Source organism: Pseudophryne corroboree, chromosome 8 (assembly GCF_028390025.1).
Source record: "Pseudophryne corroboree isolate aPseCor3 chromosome 8, aPseCor3.hap2, whole genome shotgun sequence".
NCBI lineage: Eukaryota > Metazoa > Chordata > Amphibia > Anura > Myobatrachidae > Pseudophryne > Pseudophryne corroboree.
The window spans coordinates 390,518,160-390,535,986 of record NC_086451.1 but is presented as its reverse complement, the minus strand read 5'-3'; the positions used below and the strand labels follow the sequence as shown (position 1 = coordinate 390,535,986).

General features: G+C 52.0%; 1 protein-coding gene across 4 annotated transcripts in view; it reads left to right on the top strand.

Annotated features, from left to right (window-relative positions):
* The first annotated feature begins 10 nt into the window (after window positions 1-10).
* ACTMAP (actin maturation protease) overlaps window positions 11-17,827 on the top strand; it is a 95,906-nt gene continuing 78,089 nt past the window's right edge. Inside the window, exons 1-4 of one of the 4 annotated variants that reach the window (XM_063937707.1) lie at window positions 11-152; window positions 6,078-6,270; window positions 6,361-6,429; window positions 13,217-13,341. In XM_063937707.1, coding sequence (XP_063793777.1) covers window positions 6,083-6,270; window positions 6,361-6,429; window positions 13,217-13,341 — 382 coding nt within the window. In that variant the 5' untranslated portion in view covers window positions 11-152; window positions 6,078-6,082. Of the gene's footprint in view, window positions 153-3,586; window positions 3,838-6,077; window positions 6,271-6,360; window positions 6,430-13,216; window positions 13,342-17,827 lie in introns of those variants that run through there. The other 3 variants (XM_063937706.1, XM_063937705.1, XM_063937704.1) reach the window with 3 other exon arrangements.

The window sequence follows — 17,827 nt, the reverse complement described above, 5'->3', positions numbered from 1 at the left end:
AATGCAGTACGTGGTAAGGTGATTGGCTGAGTGAGCTGTCCATCATCCGCCGCCGGCTGCCGGAGCCAGAGTTCCCGTGTGTGAGCGGCCGCCACAGGCTGAGACCGTCACTTCCTCTCATGGGTCCGTACTCCGTAGCTGCTGTGTCCCCGGTAACCCCAGCTCTCTATGTGACGTGTGGCGTTATACAGGGGAGAGGCATAGTGTGGGACTACAAGTTCCACCATGCCCTGGCAGCCTGTAATGCAGTAACGGGCAACAGGCGCTCCCCCCCCCCCCCCCCACCAAAACCTTCCCCAGCTCCTTCCTACTTTGTTACCATAATTGTGTGCCATTATAACGAGGCTGAAGTTAGCTTCTTATATTTCTTGTGTAAAAGATTCACTGGTTACACTTGCTCCTCAGATTAAACGTGAACTGGGTACACACCCGGGCATGAGCGTGGGCTGGGTACACACCTGGGAATGAGCGTGAGCTGGGTACACACCTGGGTATAAGCGTGAGCTGGGTACACACCTGGGTATAAGCGTGAGCTGGGTACACACCTGGGTATGAGCGTGAGCTGGGTACACACCTGGGCATGAGCGTGAGCTGGGTACACACCTGGGCATGAGCGTGAGCTGGGTACACACCTGGGCATGAGCGTGAGCTGGGTACACACTCGTGCACTATTGAGCTGGGTACGCACCTGGGCATGAGTGTGAAAGCTTGGGCTGGGTACACACCCGGGCATAAGCGTGAGCTGGGTACACACCTGGGCATGAGCATGAGCTGGGTACACACTCGCGCACTAACTTGAGCTGGGTACACATCTGGGCATAAGCGTTGAAGCGTGAGCTGGGTACACACCTGGGAATGAGCGTGAGCTGGGTACACACCTGGGTATGAGCGTGAGCTGGCTACACACCTGGGTATAAGCGTGAGCTGGGTACACACCTGGGTATAAGCGTGAGCTGGGTACACACCTGGGTATAAGCGTGAGCTGGGTACACACCTGGGCATGAGCGTGAGCTGGGTACACACCTGGGCATGAGCGTGAGCTGGGTACACACCTGGGTATAAGCGTGAGCTGGGTACACACCTGGGAATGAGCGTGAGCTGGGTACACACCTGGGAATGAGCATGAGCTGGGTACACACCTGGGTATAAGCGTGAGCTGGGTACACACCTGGGTATGAGCGTGAGCTGGCTACACACCTGGGTATAAGCGTGAGCTGGGTACACACCTGGGTATAAGCGTGAGCTGGGTACACACCTGGGCATGAGCGTGAGCTGGGTACACACCTGGGAATGAGCGTGAGCTGGGTACACACCTGGGTATAAGCGTGAGCTGGGTACACACCTGGGAATGAGCGTGAGCTGGGTACACACCTGGGAATGAGCGTGAGCTGGGTACACACCTGGGTATGAGCGTGAGCTGGGTACACACCTGGGCATGAGCGTGAGCTGGGTACACACCTGGGAATGAGCGTGAGCTGGGTACACACCTGGGAATGAGCGTGAGCTGGGTACACACCTGGGTATAAGCGTGAGCTGGGTACACACCTGGGCATGAGCGTGAGCTGGGTACACACTTGGGCATGAGCGTGAGCTGGGTACACACTCGTGCACTATCTTGAGCTGGGTACGCACCTGGGCATGAGTGTGAAAGCTTGGGCTGGGTACACACCCGGGCATAAGCGTGAGCTGGGTACACACCTGGGCATGAGCTGGGTACACACTCGCACACTAACTTGAGCTGGGTACACATCTGGGCAAAAGCGTTGAAGCTTGAGCTGGGTACACACCTGGGCATGAGCTGGGTACACACTCGCACACTAACTTGAGCTGGGTACACATCTGGGCATAAGCGTTGAAGCTTGAGCTGGGTACACACCTGGGCATGAGCGTGAGCTGGGTACACACCTGGGCACGAGCTTGAGCTGGGTACACACCTGGGCATAAGCGTAAGCTGGGTACACACAGCGAGATAGATCAGCTGTGTTACACTGCCGACACGATATGTCTTTGAAGGTCATAGTTGACATACATCGTGTGAACACACCCGCCGACTGCCTCATGATTTAGGGACTATTCACTCAAACGGCCAGTATGTTGCCCAGTGTGTACCCAGCATTAGAGGACCCAGTGCATAAGGAGGGCGGTGCTGCTGGTGCTGTTGCACAAAATGATTGCCACACACCCTGCAGCCTATACAGGACACCCCAAGCAGTGCAGTAGTGTCCTGGTGATGGCGGTCAGTCCCAGTCCCCTATCCGACAGGTGCATCTAATGCTGCCTATCACTGCTCTAATACAACACAGCAATACACTATTGTGGGTGGGGTGGTTCCTGTACACGTGTCATGCAGGCTACTGTGCAATGTGCTGGTAATGGGTCTGCTCTGATTACATGTAATTATTACCTGCTTCTCCTATGGGCGGTTATTACATCTCCCCACCCGCAGCTGTGCTACTGCATATCTATTATTAGTTATTTATATAGTGCACTCATATTACAGAGACCTACCACATGGACACACAAACTACTATCTGGAAAATTCCCAAATATGTGGGAGTTATCCCTGTAGGGTATACATCCCCTCCCTCAACACCCTGACAAGTTTTTTTTTACTTGAAGCCCGAGGTGCGGTGCTTCTTCACCCAGTGTCTGTGACCAAACGTGCTGGGGGCATAGGTTCTTGGACCCTCTCCGAAAGGAGAAGGGCCCCGTTACTCCCCTACCCCTCAGAGCCAAAAGGCCTACTGAGGGGAAAAAGGGACTGTGGGTTCCCCCTTGCCGAAGCGCAGAGGGACCCTCGTGTATCCCCAGGGTTGGCCGAAGCGTCCCCCTGGGGACCGAAAACAGCGTCTGGTCCTCCCCAAATGGAGAGGACCTCGGCAACTTAGGGGAAAGGGTGGCCCATAAGGGTCTCACCTAAACCCCAAACAAAAAACCGATACGTGACAAAACTCTACAAAAATAAGTGCTTGTGTGTTATACAGGTGCAAAACACGTGCATAAATAAATAAGCCCCAGCCAGAAGGCCGGGGTGGGGGGGGGGGGGGGGGGGGGGTTAAAAAATTATCCTTGCCCTAGCCAAAAGGCCAGGGCAAAGGACAAGGTGCAACAGAAGTAGGGGAAGTGAATAGTGCAAAGTGCCATACTTGTGCACAGGTGCGCAGACATCACCAGTGCAGGTTCAGGCACCCCTGGCTCTTCCAGCACCAGGGGCACGTATCACCTCGAGCTTCTAGTTGCTCCCGACCTCTCAGCCAGACCAAGCTTCATACCCGCTCTGTGCCAGGGTCAACCCCCAGTACGAGAGTTCCCTGTCCAACGTAAGGTGACAACAACCCTTACGAAGTAGGGATACTAAGCCTGGTTTTTCTCCACTCTCGACCAGGGGCCTCGCCACACCCCGGCATGGTACTCCACAAGGTGTTTCTCCATTCCACATCTAGGAACCTCTCACGGTCCTAGTGTAAGAACAGGTACTCCACCCTGTGTTTCCCTCGAGCAGGTACTACACTTGATCTTAGCCAAAAGGCCGAGAAGCAACAAGTTATTGAGGGTGCAGGGACTTGTACAGACACATATACCCAAGGGTTATTTTTTTCTTGTTAGAAGTCTCCCAGTTATCGGTGGAAATCCTTGCAAACACATGGAGAACACACAAACTAAACACATATTGAACCCAAGTCCTCAGTGCTGTGAGACAGTAATGCTAACCACTATGCCAACTGTGCTCTCCCTTTAATATGAAGAAAGATGTATCATCACACAGTGGTGGGTGGGGCATGAGGATTGCAATCTACATCAGCACACATCCACGCTTCCCATTGGTCCAAAAAGTAGGTGAGCATGATCTGCAAACAACTCGGTCCTGGAGGTAGAATTATTATTGTACTTTTCAAACATTAGAAGAGAGCGGAAGAGACCATTTATGGCTGTTTGTAAAGCGGCTGCATCAGGACCTAAATCACTCGTGGTCACCCTGTTTGCTCCTTCCACTATCTTATGCCGGGTACACACTAGACGATGTCAGAGGCAACGTATACATGTCTGCAACGGTGGCGGGGGAGCATTCAGCAGCAAAGCCCTCGAGGGCGATATCGCCCGTCAGCCATGCATGCATGTCTGATGGGCGATGTTGCTGACAACGAGCATGAGCATGCATTGTCATCGACATAGTGTATACACACTAGACGATATTGTGAACGATGTGTCTGAATGAGGCACATCGGGGGTCATTCCGAGTTGATCGCTAGCTGCATGTGTTCGCAGCGTAGAGATCAGGCTAAAAACCGGCAGTTCTGCATATGCGGCGCAATGCGCACGCGCGACGTACGGGCACAACTAATGATGCAGTTTTGCACAGGGTCTAGCGATGCATTTCAGTCGCACTGCTTGTAGCAGAGTGATTGACATGAAGTGGGCGTTTCAGGGTGGCAACTGAAAAACGCAGGCGTGCCAGGAAAAACACAGGCGTGGCTGGGTGAACGCTGGGCGGGTGTGTGTCGTCAAATCAGGAACTGAATAGTCTGAAGTGATCACAAGCGCTGAGTAGGTTTTGAGCCACTCTGAAACTACACCAAAAAATTTTTGTAGCCGCTCTGCGATACAACCGTTCGCACTTCTGCTAAGCTAATACACTCCCAATGGGAGGCGGCATAGCGTTTGCACGGCTGCTAAAAACTGCTAGCGAGCGATCAACTCGGAATGACCCCCATCGTCCATTATATTGTCTAGTGTGTACCCAGCATGACGCTCAGTCTGTGGCTTCTTGCTGCCTCCATTCCCCACCGAATATCATGTTACTGTACATACAGTACCATGATGTTCCCGCAGCCTAAACCTAACCCTCCCCACAGCCAAACCCTAACCCTTCATTTCCCGGAGCCTAAACCTAACCATCCCCCGCAGCCTAAACCTGGCAGCCCCGGCAAACCCTCGTTCGGGATCGGTATTTCGACTACCGGGATCCTGCTGGTTGATGTCCGTGGATTATATAATATTCTCCCTTATCTCACCTTTTTATATCTCGCTGAAAAGGATAGAGGGGCGTATTCAATTGTTTGAAAAGTCAGTTGGGTGTCTGTTTTTCCCCGTATCTAATAGACAGGAAAAAACTGACACCCAACCGACTTTTCAAACAATTGAATTCCCCTCATAGACAAGTTAGAAGATAGGACAGGAAAGTGACAGATGAGGTGTAACATAGATAAATGCCATGTTATGCACCTAGGAACTCTGAGATGGTAACAGCATCAGTGACCTATGGCTGCTGCAAAGGCCAATAAGATCCAGCGATGCATGATAAGTCATATTGAAGCTGCATTATCAGACCACAGCTCCGGTTACAGTCCGCAAGCAGGACTGAGTTAGCTCAGAAGCTGGTATCCTTATTATTTTATTATTATTATTATTTATTATTATTTATTTATTATTAGTCTGATTGCAGTGTTTGAGACCAAACTACGTATTATCCAATAGGAAAACAGATTTCACTCTCACTATTGTGTCTCATGCATTTTCCCACTTCCCCCTGGAAATAGATGTGTCTAGGTCAGGCATGTCCAAACTGCGGCCCTCCAGCTGTTGAAAAACTACACATCCCAGCATGCCCTGACACAGCTTTAGCATTCTCTGACAGCAAAACTGTGTCAGGGCATGCTGGGATATGTAGTTTCACAACAGCTGGAGGGCCGCAGTTTGGACATGTCTGGTCTAGGTTTGTCAGACCAATGTAGGTTACAGTTCCCAATATTCCCCAAGATTGGCTGATAAGCGGCATTAAATAAATTAACCAGCACCACTAGTTTAGATAATGTAGTTATCTGTGCTTGATGCTATGAAACCTTATTTACAGTACTGTGTGATATAGTACAGCAGGGGTAGGCATCCTGTGGTAGACCAGCTTTTATGGAACTATAAATCCCAGCATGCCCTGCCACAGTTTTGCTGTAAGCATCAAGCCAGGTGTGGCAGTCATAATTACACTGCTCTGGAGCTGGTCGATGCACTTCAAATATGGAGCTGCCCGAAACAGATTTCTGTAGTCTGTGGCTGATGTTTTGTTCATGGTATTTCTGCAGCACTCATGCCGGAAGGTGGGTCGAATGCTGCTACCCATGCCATTCCTGCACCTCCCCCACCACTGCCAACCCTCTGCCCACCACCTCCATCACTGGTGAAGAGCAAGTTCTTCAAGAAGGTGGCGGACAGCAGCGACCCCTCGGTTGGAGAATGTGAAGAGTTAAAAAAGTTGATCAAGAAACTATTGGACAGGTAACTGGGGTGCACAGATAGCGGATAGTTATTGGCTGAGTTTATCACACTGTGAACTGGGGTAGTAAGAGCTTTATTTTTCTGTCTCAGGTGCTGCGAGACGTTAAAGTGGATCCTGTATAACCAGCACATACCATCCTTGATACAGGAGGGCCCGCAGTAAGTAAAAACGCACGCACAATATACTGTATATAACATATAATAGCACAAGTGGGGCACAAGGATGGCAGCAGGACCAAACACTACAGATTCATGTCTGCTCAAAAAATGTACCCCTGTAGCAGCATTCTTCTAAGTAAAAAGGGGCTTCATCTCCTCTGTTAGTTTTACGGCGTCTACTATGGTTCATTCATATACTGCACTTACTGTAGGTGCAAGCTGTTACTATACACAGCATCCAATCAAACACTCGCTGTCACCTTCACTATTATTTTTCTCTATCGTCCTAGTGGATGCTGGGGTTCCTGAAAGGACCATGGGGAATAGCGGCTCCGCAGGAGACAGGGCACAAAAGTAAAGCTTTTCCGATCAGGTGGTGTGCACTGGCTCCTCCCCCTATGACCCTCCTCCAGACTCCAGTTAGATTTTTGTGCCCGGCCGAGAAGGGTGCAATTCTAGGTGGCTCTCCTAAAGAGCTGCTTAGAGAAAGTTTAGCTTAGGTTTTTTATTTTACAGTGAGTCCTGCTGGCAACAGGATCACTGCAACGAGGGACTGAGGGGAGAAGAAGTGAACTCACCTGCGTGCAGGATGGATTGGCTTCTTGGCTACTGGACATCAGCTCCAGAGGGACGATCACAGGTACAGCCTGGATGGTCACCGGAGCCGCGCCGCCGGCCCCCTTGCAGATGCTGAAGTTAGAAGAGGTCCAGAATCGGCGGCTGAAGACTCTGACAGTCTTCTAAAGGTAGCGCACAGCACTGCAGCTGTGCGCCATTTTCCTCTCAGCACACTTCACACGCTGTCACTGAGGGTGCAGGGCGCTGGGGGGGGGCGCCCTGGGAGGCAAATGTAAACCTATATACTGGCTAAAAATACCTCACATATAGCCCCCAGAGGCTATATGGAGATATTTAACCCCTGCCAAACTTCACTAAAGAGCGGGAGACGAGCCCGCCGGAAAAGGGGCGGGGCCTATCTCCTCAGCACACAGCGCCATTTTTTCTCTCACAGAAAGGCTGGAGAGAAGGCTCCCAGGCTCTCCCCTGCACTGCACTACAGAAACAGGGTTTAAACAGAGAGGGGGGCACTAATTGGCGATATAAATATATATATAAAGATGCTATTAGGGAGAAACACTTATATAAGGTTGTCCCTATGTAATTATAGCGTTTTTTGGTGTGTGCTGGCAAACTCTCCCTCTGTCTCTCCAAAGGGCTAGTGGGGTCCTGTCCTCTGTCAGAGCATTCCAGGTGTGTGTGCTGTGTGTCGGTACGTGTGTGTCGACATGTATGAGGACGATGTTGGAGGAGGCGGAGAAATTGCCTGTAATGGTGATGTCACTCTCTAGGGAGTCGACACCGGAATGGATGGCTTATTTAGGGAATTACGTGAAAATGTCAACACGCTGCAAGGTCGGTTGACGACATGAGACGGCCGACAAACAATTAGTACCGGTCCAGGCGTCTCAGAAACACCGTCAGGGGTTTTTAAAAAAAAAAAAAAACGCCCATTTACCTCAGTCGGTCGACACAGACACGGACACTGAATCCAGTGTCGACGGTGAATAAACAAACGTATTCCTCATTAGGGCCACACGTTAAGGGCAATGAAGGAGGTGTTACATATTTCTGATACTACAAGTACCACAAAAAAGGGTATTATGTGGGAGTGAAAAAACTACCTGTAGTTTTTCCTGAATCAGATAAAATAAAATGAAGTGTGTGATGATGCGTGGGTTTACCCCGATAGCAAATATTGGCGTTATACCCTTTCCCGCCAGAAGTTAGGGCGCGTTGGGAAACACCCCTTAGGGTGGATAAGGCGCTCACACGCTTATCAAGTGGCGTTACCGTCTCCAGATACGGCCGCCCTCAAGGAGCCAGCTGATAGGCAGCTGGAAAAATATCCTAAAAAGTATATACACACATACGGTGGTTATACTGCGACCAGCGATCGCCATCAGCCTGGAGATGCAGTGCTGGGTTGGCTTGGTCGAATTCCCTGACTAAAAATATTTTATTGATATAGAGCATTTAATAGGATGCATTCTATATATATGTATGCGAGATGCACAGAGGGATATTTGCACTCTGGCATCAAGATAAGTGCGTTGTCCATATCTCCCAGAAGATGTCATGGACACGACAGTGGTCAGGTGATACAGATCCCATACGGCACATGGAAGTATTGCCGTATAAAGGGAAGGAGTTATTTGGGGTCGGTCCATCGGACCTGGGGGCCACGGCTACAGCTGGGAAATCCAACCTTTTTACCCCAAGTTACATCTCAGCAAAAAAAAGACACTGTCTTTTCAGCCTCAATCCTTCCGTTTCCCATGTGGGCAAGCGGGCAAAAGGCCAGTCATATCTGCCCAGACATAGAGGAAAGGGAAGTAGACTGCAGCAGGCAGCCCCTTCCCAGGAAAAGAAGCCCTCCACCGCGTCTGCCAAGTCCTCAGCGTGACGCTGGGGCCGTGCAAGCGGACTCAGGTGAGGTGGGGGGGTAGTCTCAAGAGTCTCAGCGCGCAGTGGGATCACTCGCAAGTTGACCCCTAGATCGTACAAGTATTATCCCAGGGGTACAGATTGGAGAGTCGAGACATTTTTTCCTCGCAGGTTCCTGAAGCCTGCTTTACCAACGGCTCCCTCCGACAGGGAGGCAGTATTGGGAAAAAATTCACAAGCTGTATTTCCAGCAGGTGATAATCAAAGTACCCCTCCTACAACAAGGAAAAGGGTATTAGTCTTCCACACTATATTGTGGTACTGAAGCCAGACGGCTTGGTGAGACATAGTCTAAATCTGAAATCTTTGAACACTTACATAAAAAGGTTCAAATCAAGATGGAGTCACTCAGAGCAGTGATAGAGAACCGGAAAAAAGGGGACTATATGGTGTCCCTGGACATCAAGGATTACCTCCATGTCCAAATTTGCCCTTCTCAACAAGGGTACCTCTGGTTCGTGATACAGAACTGTCAATATCAGTTTCAGACGCTGCCGTTGAATTATCCACGGCACCCCGGGCCTTTACCAAGGTAATGGCCGAAAAGATGATTCTTAAAAGAAGAAAGGCATCTTAATTATCCCTTACTTGGACGATATCCTGAAAGGGGCAAGTTTCCAGAGAACAGTTGGAGGTCGGAAAAGAACTATCTAAAGTAGTTCTACGACAGCACGAGTGGATTCTAAATATTCCAAAAATCGCAGCTGTTTTCCGATGATACGTCTGCTGTTCCTAGGAATGATTCTGGGCATAGTCCAGAAAGAGGTATTTCTCCTGGAGGGGAAAGCCAGGGAGTTATCCGACCTAGTCAGAAACCTCCTAAAACCAGGCCAAGTATCAGTGCATCAATGCACAGGAGTCCTGGGAAAAATGGTGGCTTCTTACGAAGCGATTCCATTCGGCAGATCTCACGCAAAAACTTTTCAGGGGGATTTGCGGGACGAATGGTCCGGATCGCATCTTCAGATGCATCAGCGGATAACCCTGTCTCCAAGGACAAGGGTGTCTCTTCTGTGGGGGCTGCAGAGTGCTCATCTTCTAGAGGGCAGCACAGTCAGCATTCAGGACTGTGTTCTGGTGACCACGGATGCCAGTCTGAGAGGCTGGGGAACAGTCACACAGGGAAGAAATTTCCAAGGAAGTGTGGTCAAGTCTGGAGATTTCTCTCCACATGAATATACTGGAGCTAAGGGCAATTTACGATGCTCTGAGCCTAGGAAGACCTCTGCTTCAAAGTCAACCGGTGCTGATCCAGTAGGACATCATCATGGCAGTCGCCCACGTAAACAGACGGGGCGGCACAAGAAGCAGGAGGGCAATGACAGCAAGGATTCTTCGCTGGGCGAAAAATCATGTGATAACACTGTCAGCAGTGTTCATTCCGGGAGTGGACAACTAGGAAGATTTCCTCAGCATGAATGAATTCCACCCGGAAAAGTGGGAACTTCATCTGGAAGTTTCCACATGTTTGTAAACCGTTGGGAAAGACCAAAGGTGGTTATGATGGCGTCCCACATGAAGCGCCAGGTCTAGAGACCCTCAGGCAATAGCTGGGACGCTCTGGTAACACCGTGGGTGTACCAGTCGGTGTATGTGTTCCCTCCTCTGCCTTTCATACCCAGTGTATGGAGAATGATAGGAAGGAGAGGAGTAAGAACTATACTCGTGGCTCCGGTTTGGCCAAGAAGAACTTGGTACCCGGAACTTCAAGAGATACTAGAAAGGATCTTGATTCAGCAAGAATCATGTCTGTTCCATGACTTACCGCAGCCGCGTTGACGGGTGAACGCCGGATCCTAAGGGAAAAAGGCATTCCGGAAGAGGTCATCCCTACCCTGGTCAGAGCCAGGAAGGAGGTGACCGCACAACATTATCACTGCTTAGGTGAAAATGTGTTCCATGGTGTGAGGCCAGGAAGGCTCCACGGAAGAATTTCAACTAGGTTAATTCCTACATTTCCTGCAAACAGGAGTGTATATGGGTCTCAAATTGGGGTCCATTAAGGTTCAAATTTCGACCGGTCGATTTTCTTCCAGAAAGAAATTGGCTTCAGTTCCTGAAGTCCAGAAGTTGTTAAGGGAGTACTGCATATACAACCCCCTTTTGATGTCTCCAGTGGCACTGGGCGATCTCAACGTAGTTTGGGATTCCTAAAATCACATTGGTTTAAACAACTCAAATCTGTGGATTTGATATATCTCACATGGAAAGCGACCATGCTGTTGGTCCTGGCCTCGGCCAGGCGAGTGTCAGAATTGGCGGCTTTATCTCACAAAGCCATATCTGATTGTCCATTCGGACAGAGCAAAGCTGTGGACTCGTCCCCAGTTTCTCCCTAAGGTGGTGTCAGCGTTTCACCTGAACCAGCTTATTGTGGTACCTGCGGCTACTAGGGACTTGGAGGACTCCAAGTTGCTGGATGTTGTCAGGGCCCTGAAAATATAGTTTCCAGGTCGGCTGGAGTCAGGAAATCTGACTTGCTGTTTATCCTGTATGCACCCAACAAGCTGGGTGCTCCTGCTTCTAAGCAGACTATTGCTCGTTGGATTTGTAGTACAATTCAGCTTGCACATTCTGTGGCAGGCTTGCCACAGCAAAAAATATGTAAATGCCCATTCCACAAGGAAGGTGGGCTCATCTTGGGCGGCTGCCCGAGGGGTCTCGGCATTACAACTCTGCCGAGCAGCTACGTGGTCGGGGGAGAACACGTTTGTAAAATTCTACAAATTTGATACCCTGGCAAAAAGAGGACCTGGAGTTCTCTCATTCGGTGCTGCAGAGTCATCCGCACTCTCCCGCCCGTTTGGGAGCTTTGGTATAATCCCCATGGTCCTTTCAGGAACCCCAGCATCCACTAGGACGATAGAGAAAATAAGAATTTACTTACCGATAATTCTATTTCTCGGAGTCCGTAGTGGATGCTGGGCGCCCATCCCAAGTGCGGATTATTCTGCAATACTTGTACATAGTTATTGTTACAAAAATCGGGTTATTGTTGTAGGAAGCCGTCTTTCAGAGGCTCCTTTTGTTATCATACTGTTAACTGGGTTTAGATCACAAGTTGTACGGTGTGATTGGTGTGGCTGGTATGAGTCTTACCCGGGATTCAAAATTCCTCCCTTATTGTGTACGCTCGTCCGGGCACAGTACCTAACTGGAGTCTGGAGGAGGGTCATAGGGGGAGGAGCCAGTGCACACCACCTGATCGGAAAAGCTTTACTTTTGTGCCCTGTCTCCTGCGGAGCCGCTATTCCCCATGGTCCTTTCAGGAACCCCAGCATCCACTACGGACTCCGAGAAATAGAATTATCGGTAAGTAAATTCTTATTATTTATTAACAGTTTCTTATATAGCGCTGCATATCCCATTGCGCTTTACAATTAGAACAACAGTAATAGAACAAAACTGGGGAACAACAGTAATAGAACAAAACTGGGTAAAAACAGACAGACCTAGAGGTAGGAAGGCCCTGCCAGACACATAATGCTGAGTCAGAGTTTCTTGCAAATCTGCTTTGGGGGCGATTTTGTGTTTTAAAGGAAGGGCCCAGTATGTTTTACCGGTAGACGGGATGCCGGCTCTCAGTATACCGACAGCGGCATCCCATCTGGCGGAATCCAGGCAGCAAGTCCCCTCGCGGGCTTGCTGTGCTTGTCATGCTTTTTTCCCACTCGGTGTCGTGGACCCACCAACCGAGTGGGTATACCAGGCAGCGGTCGGGATTCCGGGTGTCGGTATTTCACTGGCTGTCGGGATTCCGGCGTCGGTTTCCTGAACGCTGGGATCCTGACAGCTGGCATTTTAACTGCATCGCTATAGGAACTGTGCATGTATCAGTGCACGCCTCTGTAAGCGAACCAGAGTTATATACATGACAGATGCATGTCACTTGCAGCTAAACGGGTGTAACTGGGTGCAATTGAACCATTTGTGTGGGCCGGTAGACGCAGTTGCAGGCTAGGGTTCAGCATACGCAGAGCTTCATGTGATATCAGAAAGATCTCTGCACTAATAATGATGATGGCTCCTTCTACCAGTGAATACATAGAGGTGGTGCATCGTGCATTCTGAATACAGGTGAAGATCTGCAATGCGTGCAACTCTGAATAAACGCCATACTGTACATGCAATGTTAATAATGTAATGCACCTGAAGGCATTGAGCTGTAATAGTTCCTACTGCTAACACCACCCGAGTGCTGCAAATTACAATAGAAATGATTTGTGTTGCTTCTCCTGATCATTGCTGTATGAGAGAGTGTATCTCACCTTCTTCCCCCCAGGTGTGGCCTGGTTGCTCTGTGGATGGCAGGAGGACTATTGGGCATTAAGCACGAGGTGCCCCTGGACACAATTGTACAGATGGCCGTGTCTAGAGGATACACCGCCCTGGGGGAAATGTTCTCAGGTGAGTGCAGTCAGAGAAGCACAATCCACCCTTAGCCAATGCTTATATATCATGTTACTTGATGCTTTCAGGCTATAATAGTGGATAGCCAGTTTCTGAGTGTGTGAGTGAGAGAGACACTGGGCCTGATCAGACATGTACACAAGTGCAATCTCATACATAGTGGTTTTGTGAAAACATGCAAATGTCGCAGCAGCCTGGGTATTGTACTTAGACGCCCACTGGTGGCATCTGAGAGCCGCTGCTTGTGTGCGATTGGTCAACCATCAGATTTACATCAGTCCATAACTGATCTTCTGAGTTAACCTATGGAAGTGCAGCATGGCTGGTGGAAGTAAGATGCCGGGGGCAGTGTAAGTGTGTATGACAGTTGCCAGCTGTGACATACCCCAGAAATGGCCACAATACACCTACATTTGAGTGGCCACCCCACCCGTTACCACCACCTGTCTGTCACTCACTTTGAAGAGGTGTAAGGCTGTCACTGGTGGCTGGCCTGGCAGAAGAGGTGTATGGCTGTCACTGGTGGCTGGCCTGGCAGAAGAAGTGTATGGCTGTCACTGGTGACTGGCCTGGCAGAAGAAGTGTATGGCTGTCACTGGCGACTGGCCTGGCAGAAGAGGTGTATGGCTGTCACTGGTGGCTGGCCTGGCAGAAGAGATGTATGGCTGTCACTGGCGGCTGGCCTGGCAGAAGAGGTGTATGGCTGTCACTGGTGGCTGGCCTGGCAGAAGAGGTGTATGGCTGTCACTGGCGGCTGGCCTGGCAGAAGAAGTGTATGGCTGTCACTGGCGGCTGGCCTGGCAGAAGAGGTGTATGGCTGTCACTGGTGGCTGGCCTGGCAGAAGAAGTGTATGGCTGTCACTGGTGGCTGGCCTGGCAGAAGAAGTGTATGGCTGTCACTGGTGGCTTGCCTGGCAGAAGAGGTGTATGGCTGTCACTGGTGGCTGGCCTGGCAGAAGAGATGCATGGCTGTCACTGGCGGCTGGCCTGGCAGAAGAAGTGTATGGCTGTCACTGGTGGCTGGCCTGGCAGAAGAAGTGTATGGCTGTCACTGGCGACTGGCTTGGCAGAAGAGGTGTATGGCTGTCACTGGTGGCTGGCCTGGCAGAAGAGGTGTATGGCTGTCACTGGTGGCTGGCCTGGCAGAAGAGGTGTATGGCTGTCACTGGTGGCTGGCCTGGCAGAAGAAGTGTATGGCTGTCACTGGTGGCTGGCCTGGCAGAAGAGGTGTATGGCTTGTCACTGGGGGCTGGCTTGGCAGAAGAGGTGTATGGCTGTCACTGGTGGCTGGCCTGGCAGAAGAGGTGTATGGCTGTCACTGGTGGCTGGCCTGGCAGAAGAGGTGTATGGCTTGTCACTGGTGGCTGGCCTGGCAGAAGAGGTGTATGGCTGTCACTGGTGGCTGGCCTGGCAGAAGAGGTGTATGGCTTGTCACTGGCGGCTGGGCTGGCAGAAGAGGTGTATGGCTGTCACTGGTGGCTGGCCTGGCAGAAGAGGTGTATGGCTGTCACTGGTGGCTGGCCTGGCAGAAGAAGTGTATGGCTGTCACTGGCGGCTGGCCTGGCAGAAGAGGTGTATGGCTGTCACTGGTGGCTGGCCTGGCAGAAGAAGTGTATGGCTGTCACTGGTGGCTGGCCTGGCAGAAGAGATGTAAGGCTGTCACTGGTGGCTGGCCTGGCAGAAGAGGTGTATGGCTGTCACTGGTGGCTGGCCTGGCAGAAGAGGTGTATGGCTGTCACTGGTGGCTGGCCTGGCAGAAGAGGTGTATGGCTGTCACTGGTGGCTGGCCTGGCAGAAGAGATGTATGGCTGTCACTGGTGGCTGGCCTGGCAAAAGAAGTGTATGGCTGTCACTGGTGGCTGGCCTGGCAGAAGAGATGCATGGCTGTCACTGGCGGCTGGCCTGGCAGAAGAAGTGCATGGCTGTCACTGGTGGCTGGCCTGGCAGAAGAAGTGTATGGCTGTCACTGGTGGCTTGCCTGGCAGAAGAGGTGTATGGCTGTCACTGGTGGCTGGCCTGGCAGAAGAGATGCATGGCTGTCACTGGCGGCTGGCTTGGCAGAAGAGGTGTATGGCTGTCACTGGCAGCTGGCCTGGCAGAAGAGGTGTATGGCTGTCACTGGTGGCTGGCCTGGCAGAAGAGGTGTATGGCTGTCACTGGTGGCTGGCCTGGCAGAAGAAGTGTATGGCTGTCACTGGCGACTGGCTTGGCAGAAGAGGTGTATGGCTGTCACTGGTGGCTGGCCTGGCAGAAGAAGTGTATGGCTGTCACTGGTGGCTGGCCTGGCAGAAGAGGTGTATGGCTGTCACTGGTGGCTGGCCTGGCAGAAGAAGTGTATGGCTGTCACTGGTGGCTGGCCTGGCAGAAGAGGTGTATGGCTTGTCACTGGCGGCTGGCTTGGCAGAAGAGGTGTATGGCTGTCACTGGTGGCTGGCCTGGCAGAAGAGGTGTATGGCTGTCACTGGTGGCTGGCCTGGCAGAAGAGGTGTATGGCTTGTCACTGGCGGCTGGCCTGGCAGAAGAGGTGTATGGCTGTCACTGGTGGCTGGCCTGGCAGAAGAGGTGTATGACTTGTCACTGGCGGCTGGCCTGGCAGAAGAGGTGTATGGCTGTCACTGGTGGCTGGCCTGGCAGAAGAGGTGTATGGCTGTCACTGGTGGCTGGCCTGGCAGGAGAAGTGTATGGCTGTCACTGGTGGCTGGCCTGGCAGAAGAGGTGTATGGCTTGTCACTGGCGGCTGGCTTGGCAGAAGAGGTGTATGGCTGTCACTGGTGGCTGGCCTGGCAGAAGAGGTGTATGGCTGTCACTGGTGGCTGGCCTGGCAGAAGAGGTGTATGGCTTGTCACTGGCGGCTGGCCTGGCAGAAGAGGTGTATGGCTGTCACTGGTGGCTGGCCTGGCAGAAGAGGTGTATGGCTGTCACTGGTGGCTGGCCTGGCAGAAGAAGTGTATGGCTGTCACTGGCGGCTGGCCTGGCAGAAGAGGTGTATGGCTGTCACTGGTGGCTGGCCTGGCAGAAGAAGTGTATGGCTGTCACTGGTGGCTGGCCTGGCAGAAGAGATGTAAGGCTGTCACTGGTGGCTGGCCTGGCAGAAGAGGTGTATGGCTGTCACTGGTGGCTGGCCTGGCAGAAGAGGTGTATGGCTGTCACTGGTGGCTGGCCTGGCAGAAGAGGTGTATGGCTGTCACTGGTGGCTGGCCTGGCAGAAGAGGTGTATGGCTGTCACTGGTGGCTGGCCTGGCAGAAGAAGTGTATGGCTGTCACTGGCGGCTGGCCTGGCAGAAGAGGTGTATGGCTGTCACTGGTGGCTGGCCTGGCAGAAGAAGTGTATGGCTGTCACTGGTGGCTGGCCTGGCAGAAGAGATGTAAGGCTGTCACTGGTGGCTGGCCTGGCAGAAGAGGTGTATGGCTGTCACTGGTGGCTGGCCTGGCAGAAGAGGTGTATGGCTGTCACTGGTGGCTGGCCTGGCAGAAGAGATGTATGGCTGTCACTGGTGGCTGGCCTGGCAAAAGAAGTGTATGGCTGTCACTGGTGGCTGGCCTGGCAGAAGAGATGCATGGCTGTCACTGGCGGCTGGCCTGGCAGAAGAAGTGCATGGCTGTCACTGGTGGCTGGCCTGGCAGAAGAAGTGTATGGCTGTCACTGGTGGCTTGCCTGGCAGAAGAGGTGTATGGCTGTCACTGGTGGCTGGCCTGGCAGAAGAGATGCATGGCTGTCACTGGCGGCTGGCTTGGCAGAAGAGGTGTATGGCTGTCACTGGTGGCTGGCCTGGCAGAAGAGGTGTATGGCTGTCACTGGTGGCTGGCCTGGCAGAAGAGGTGTATGGCTGTCACTGGCGGCTGGCCTGGCAGAAGAGGTGTATGGCTGTCAGTGGTGGCTGGCCTGGCAGAAGAAGTGTATGGCTGTCACTGGTGGCTGGCCTGGCAGAAGAGATGTAAGGCTGTCACTGGTGGCTGGCCTGGCAGAAGAGGTGTATGGCTGTCACTGGTGGCTGGCCTGGCAGAAGAGGTGTATGGCTGTCACTGGTGGCTGGCCTGGCAGAAGAGGTGTATGGCTGTCACTGGTGGCTGGCCTGGCAGAAGAGATGTATGGCTGTCACTGGTGGCTGGCCTGGCAGAAGAAGTGTATGGCTGTCACTGGTGGCTGGCCTGGCAGAAGAAGTGTATGGCTGTCACTGGTGGCTTGCCTGGCAGAAGAGGTGTATGGCTGTCACTGGTGGCTGCCTGGCAGAAGAGATGCATGGCTGTCACTGGCGGCTGGCCTGGCAGAAGAAGTGTATGGCTGTCACTGGTGGCTGGCCTGGCAGAAGAAGTGTATGGCTGTCACTGGTGGCTGGCCTGGCAGAAGAAGTGTATGGCTGTCACTGGTGGCTGGCCTGGCAGAAGAGGTGTATGGCTGTCACTGGTGGCTGGCCTGGCAGAAGAAGTGTATGGCTGTCACTGGTGGCTGGCCTGGCAGAAGAGGTGTATGGCTTGTCACTGG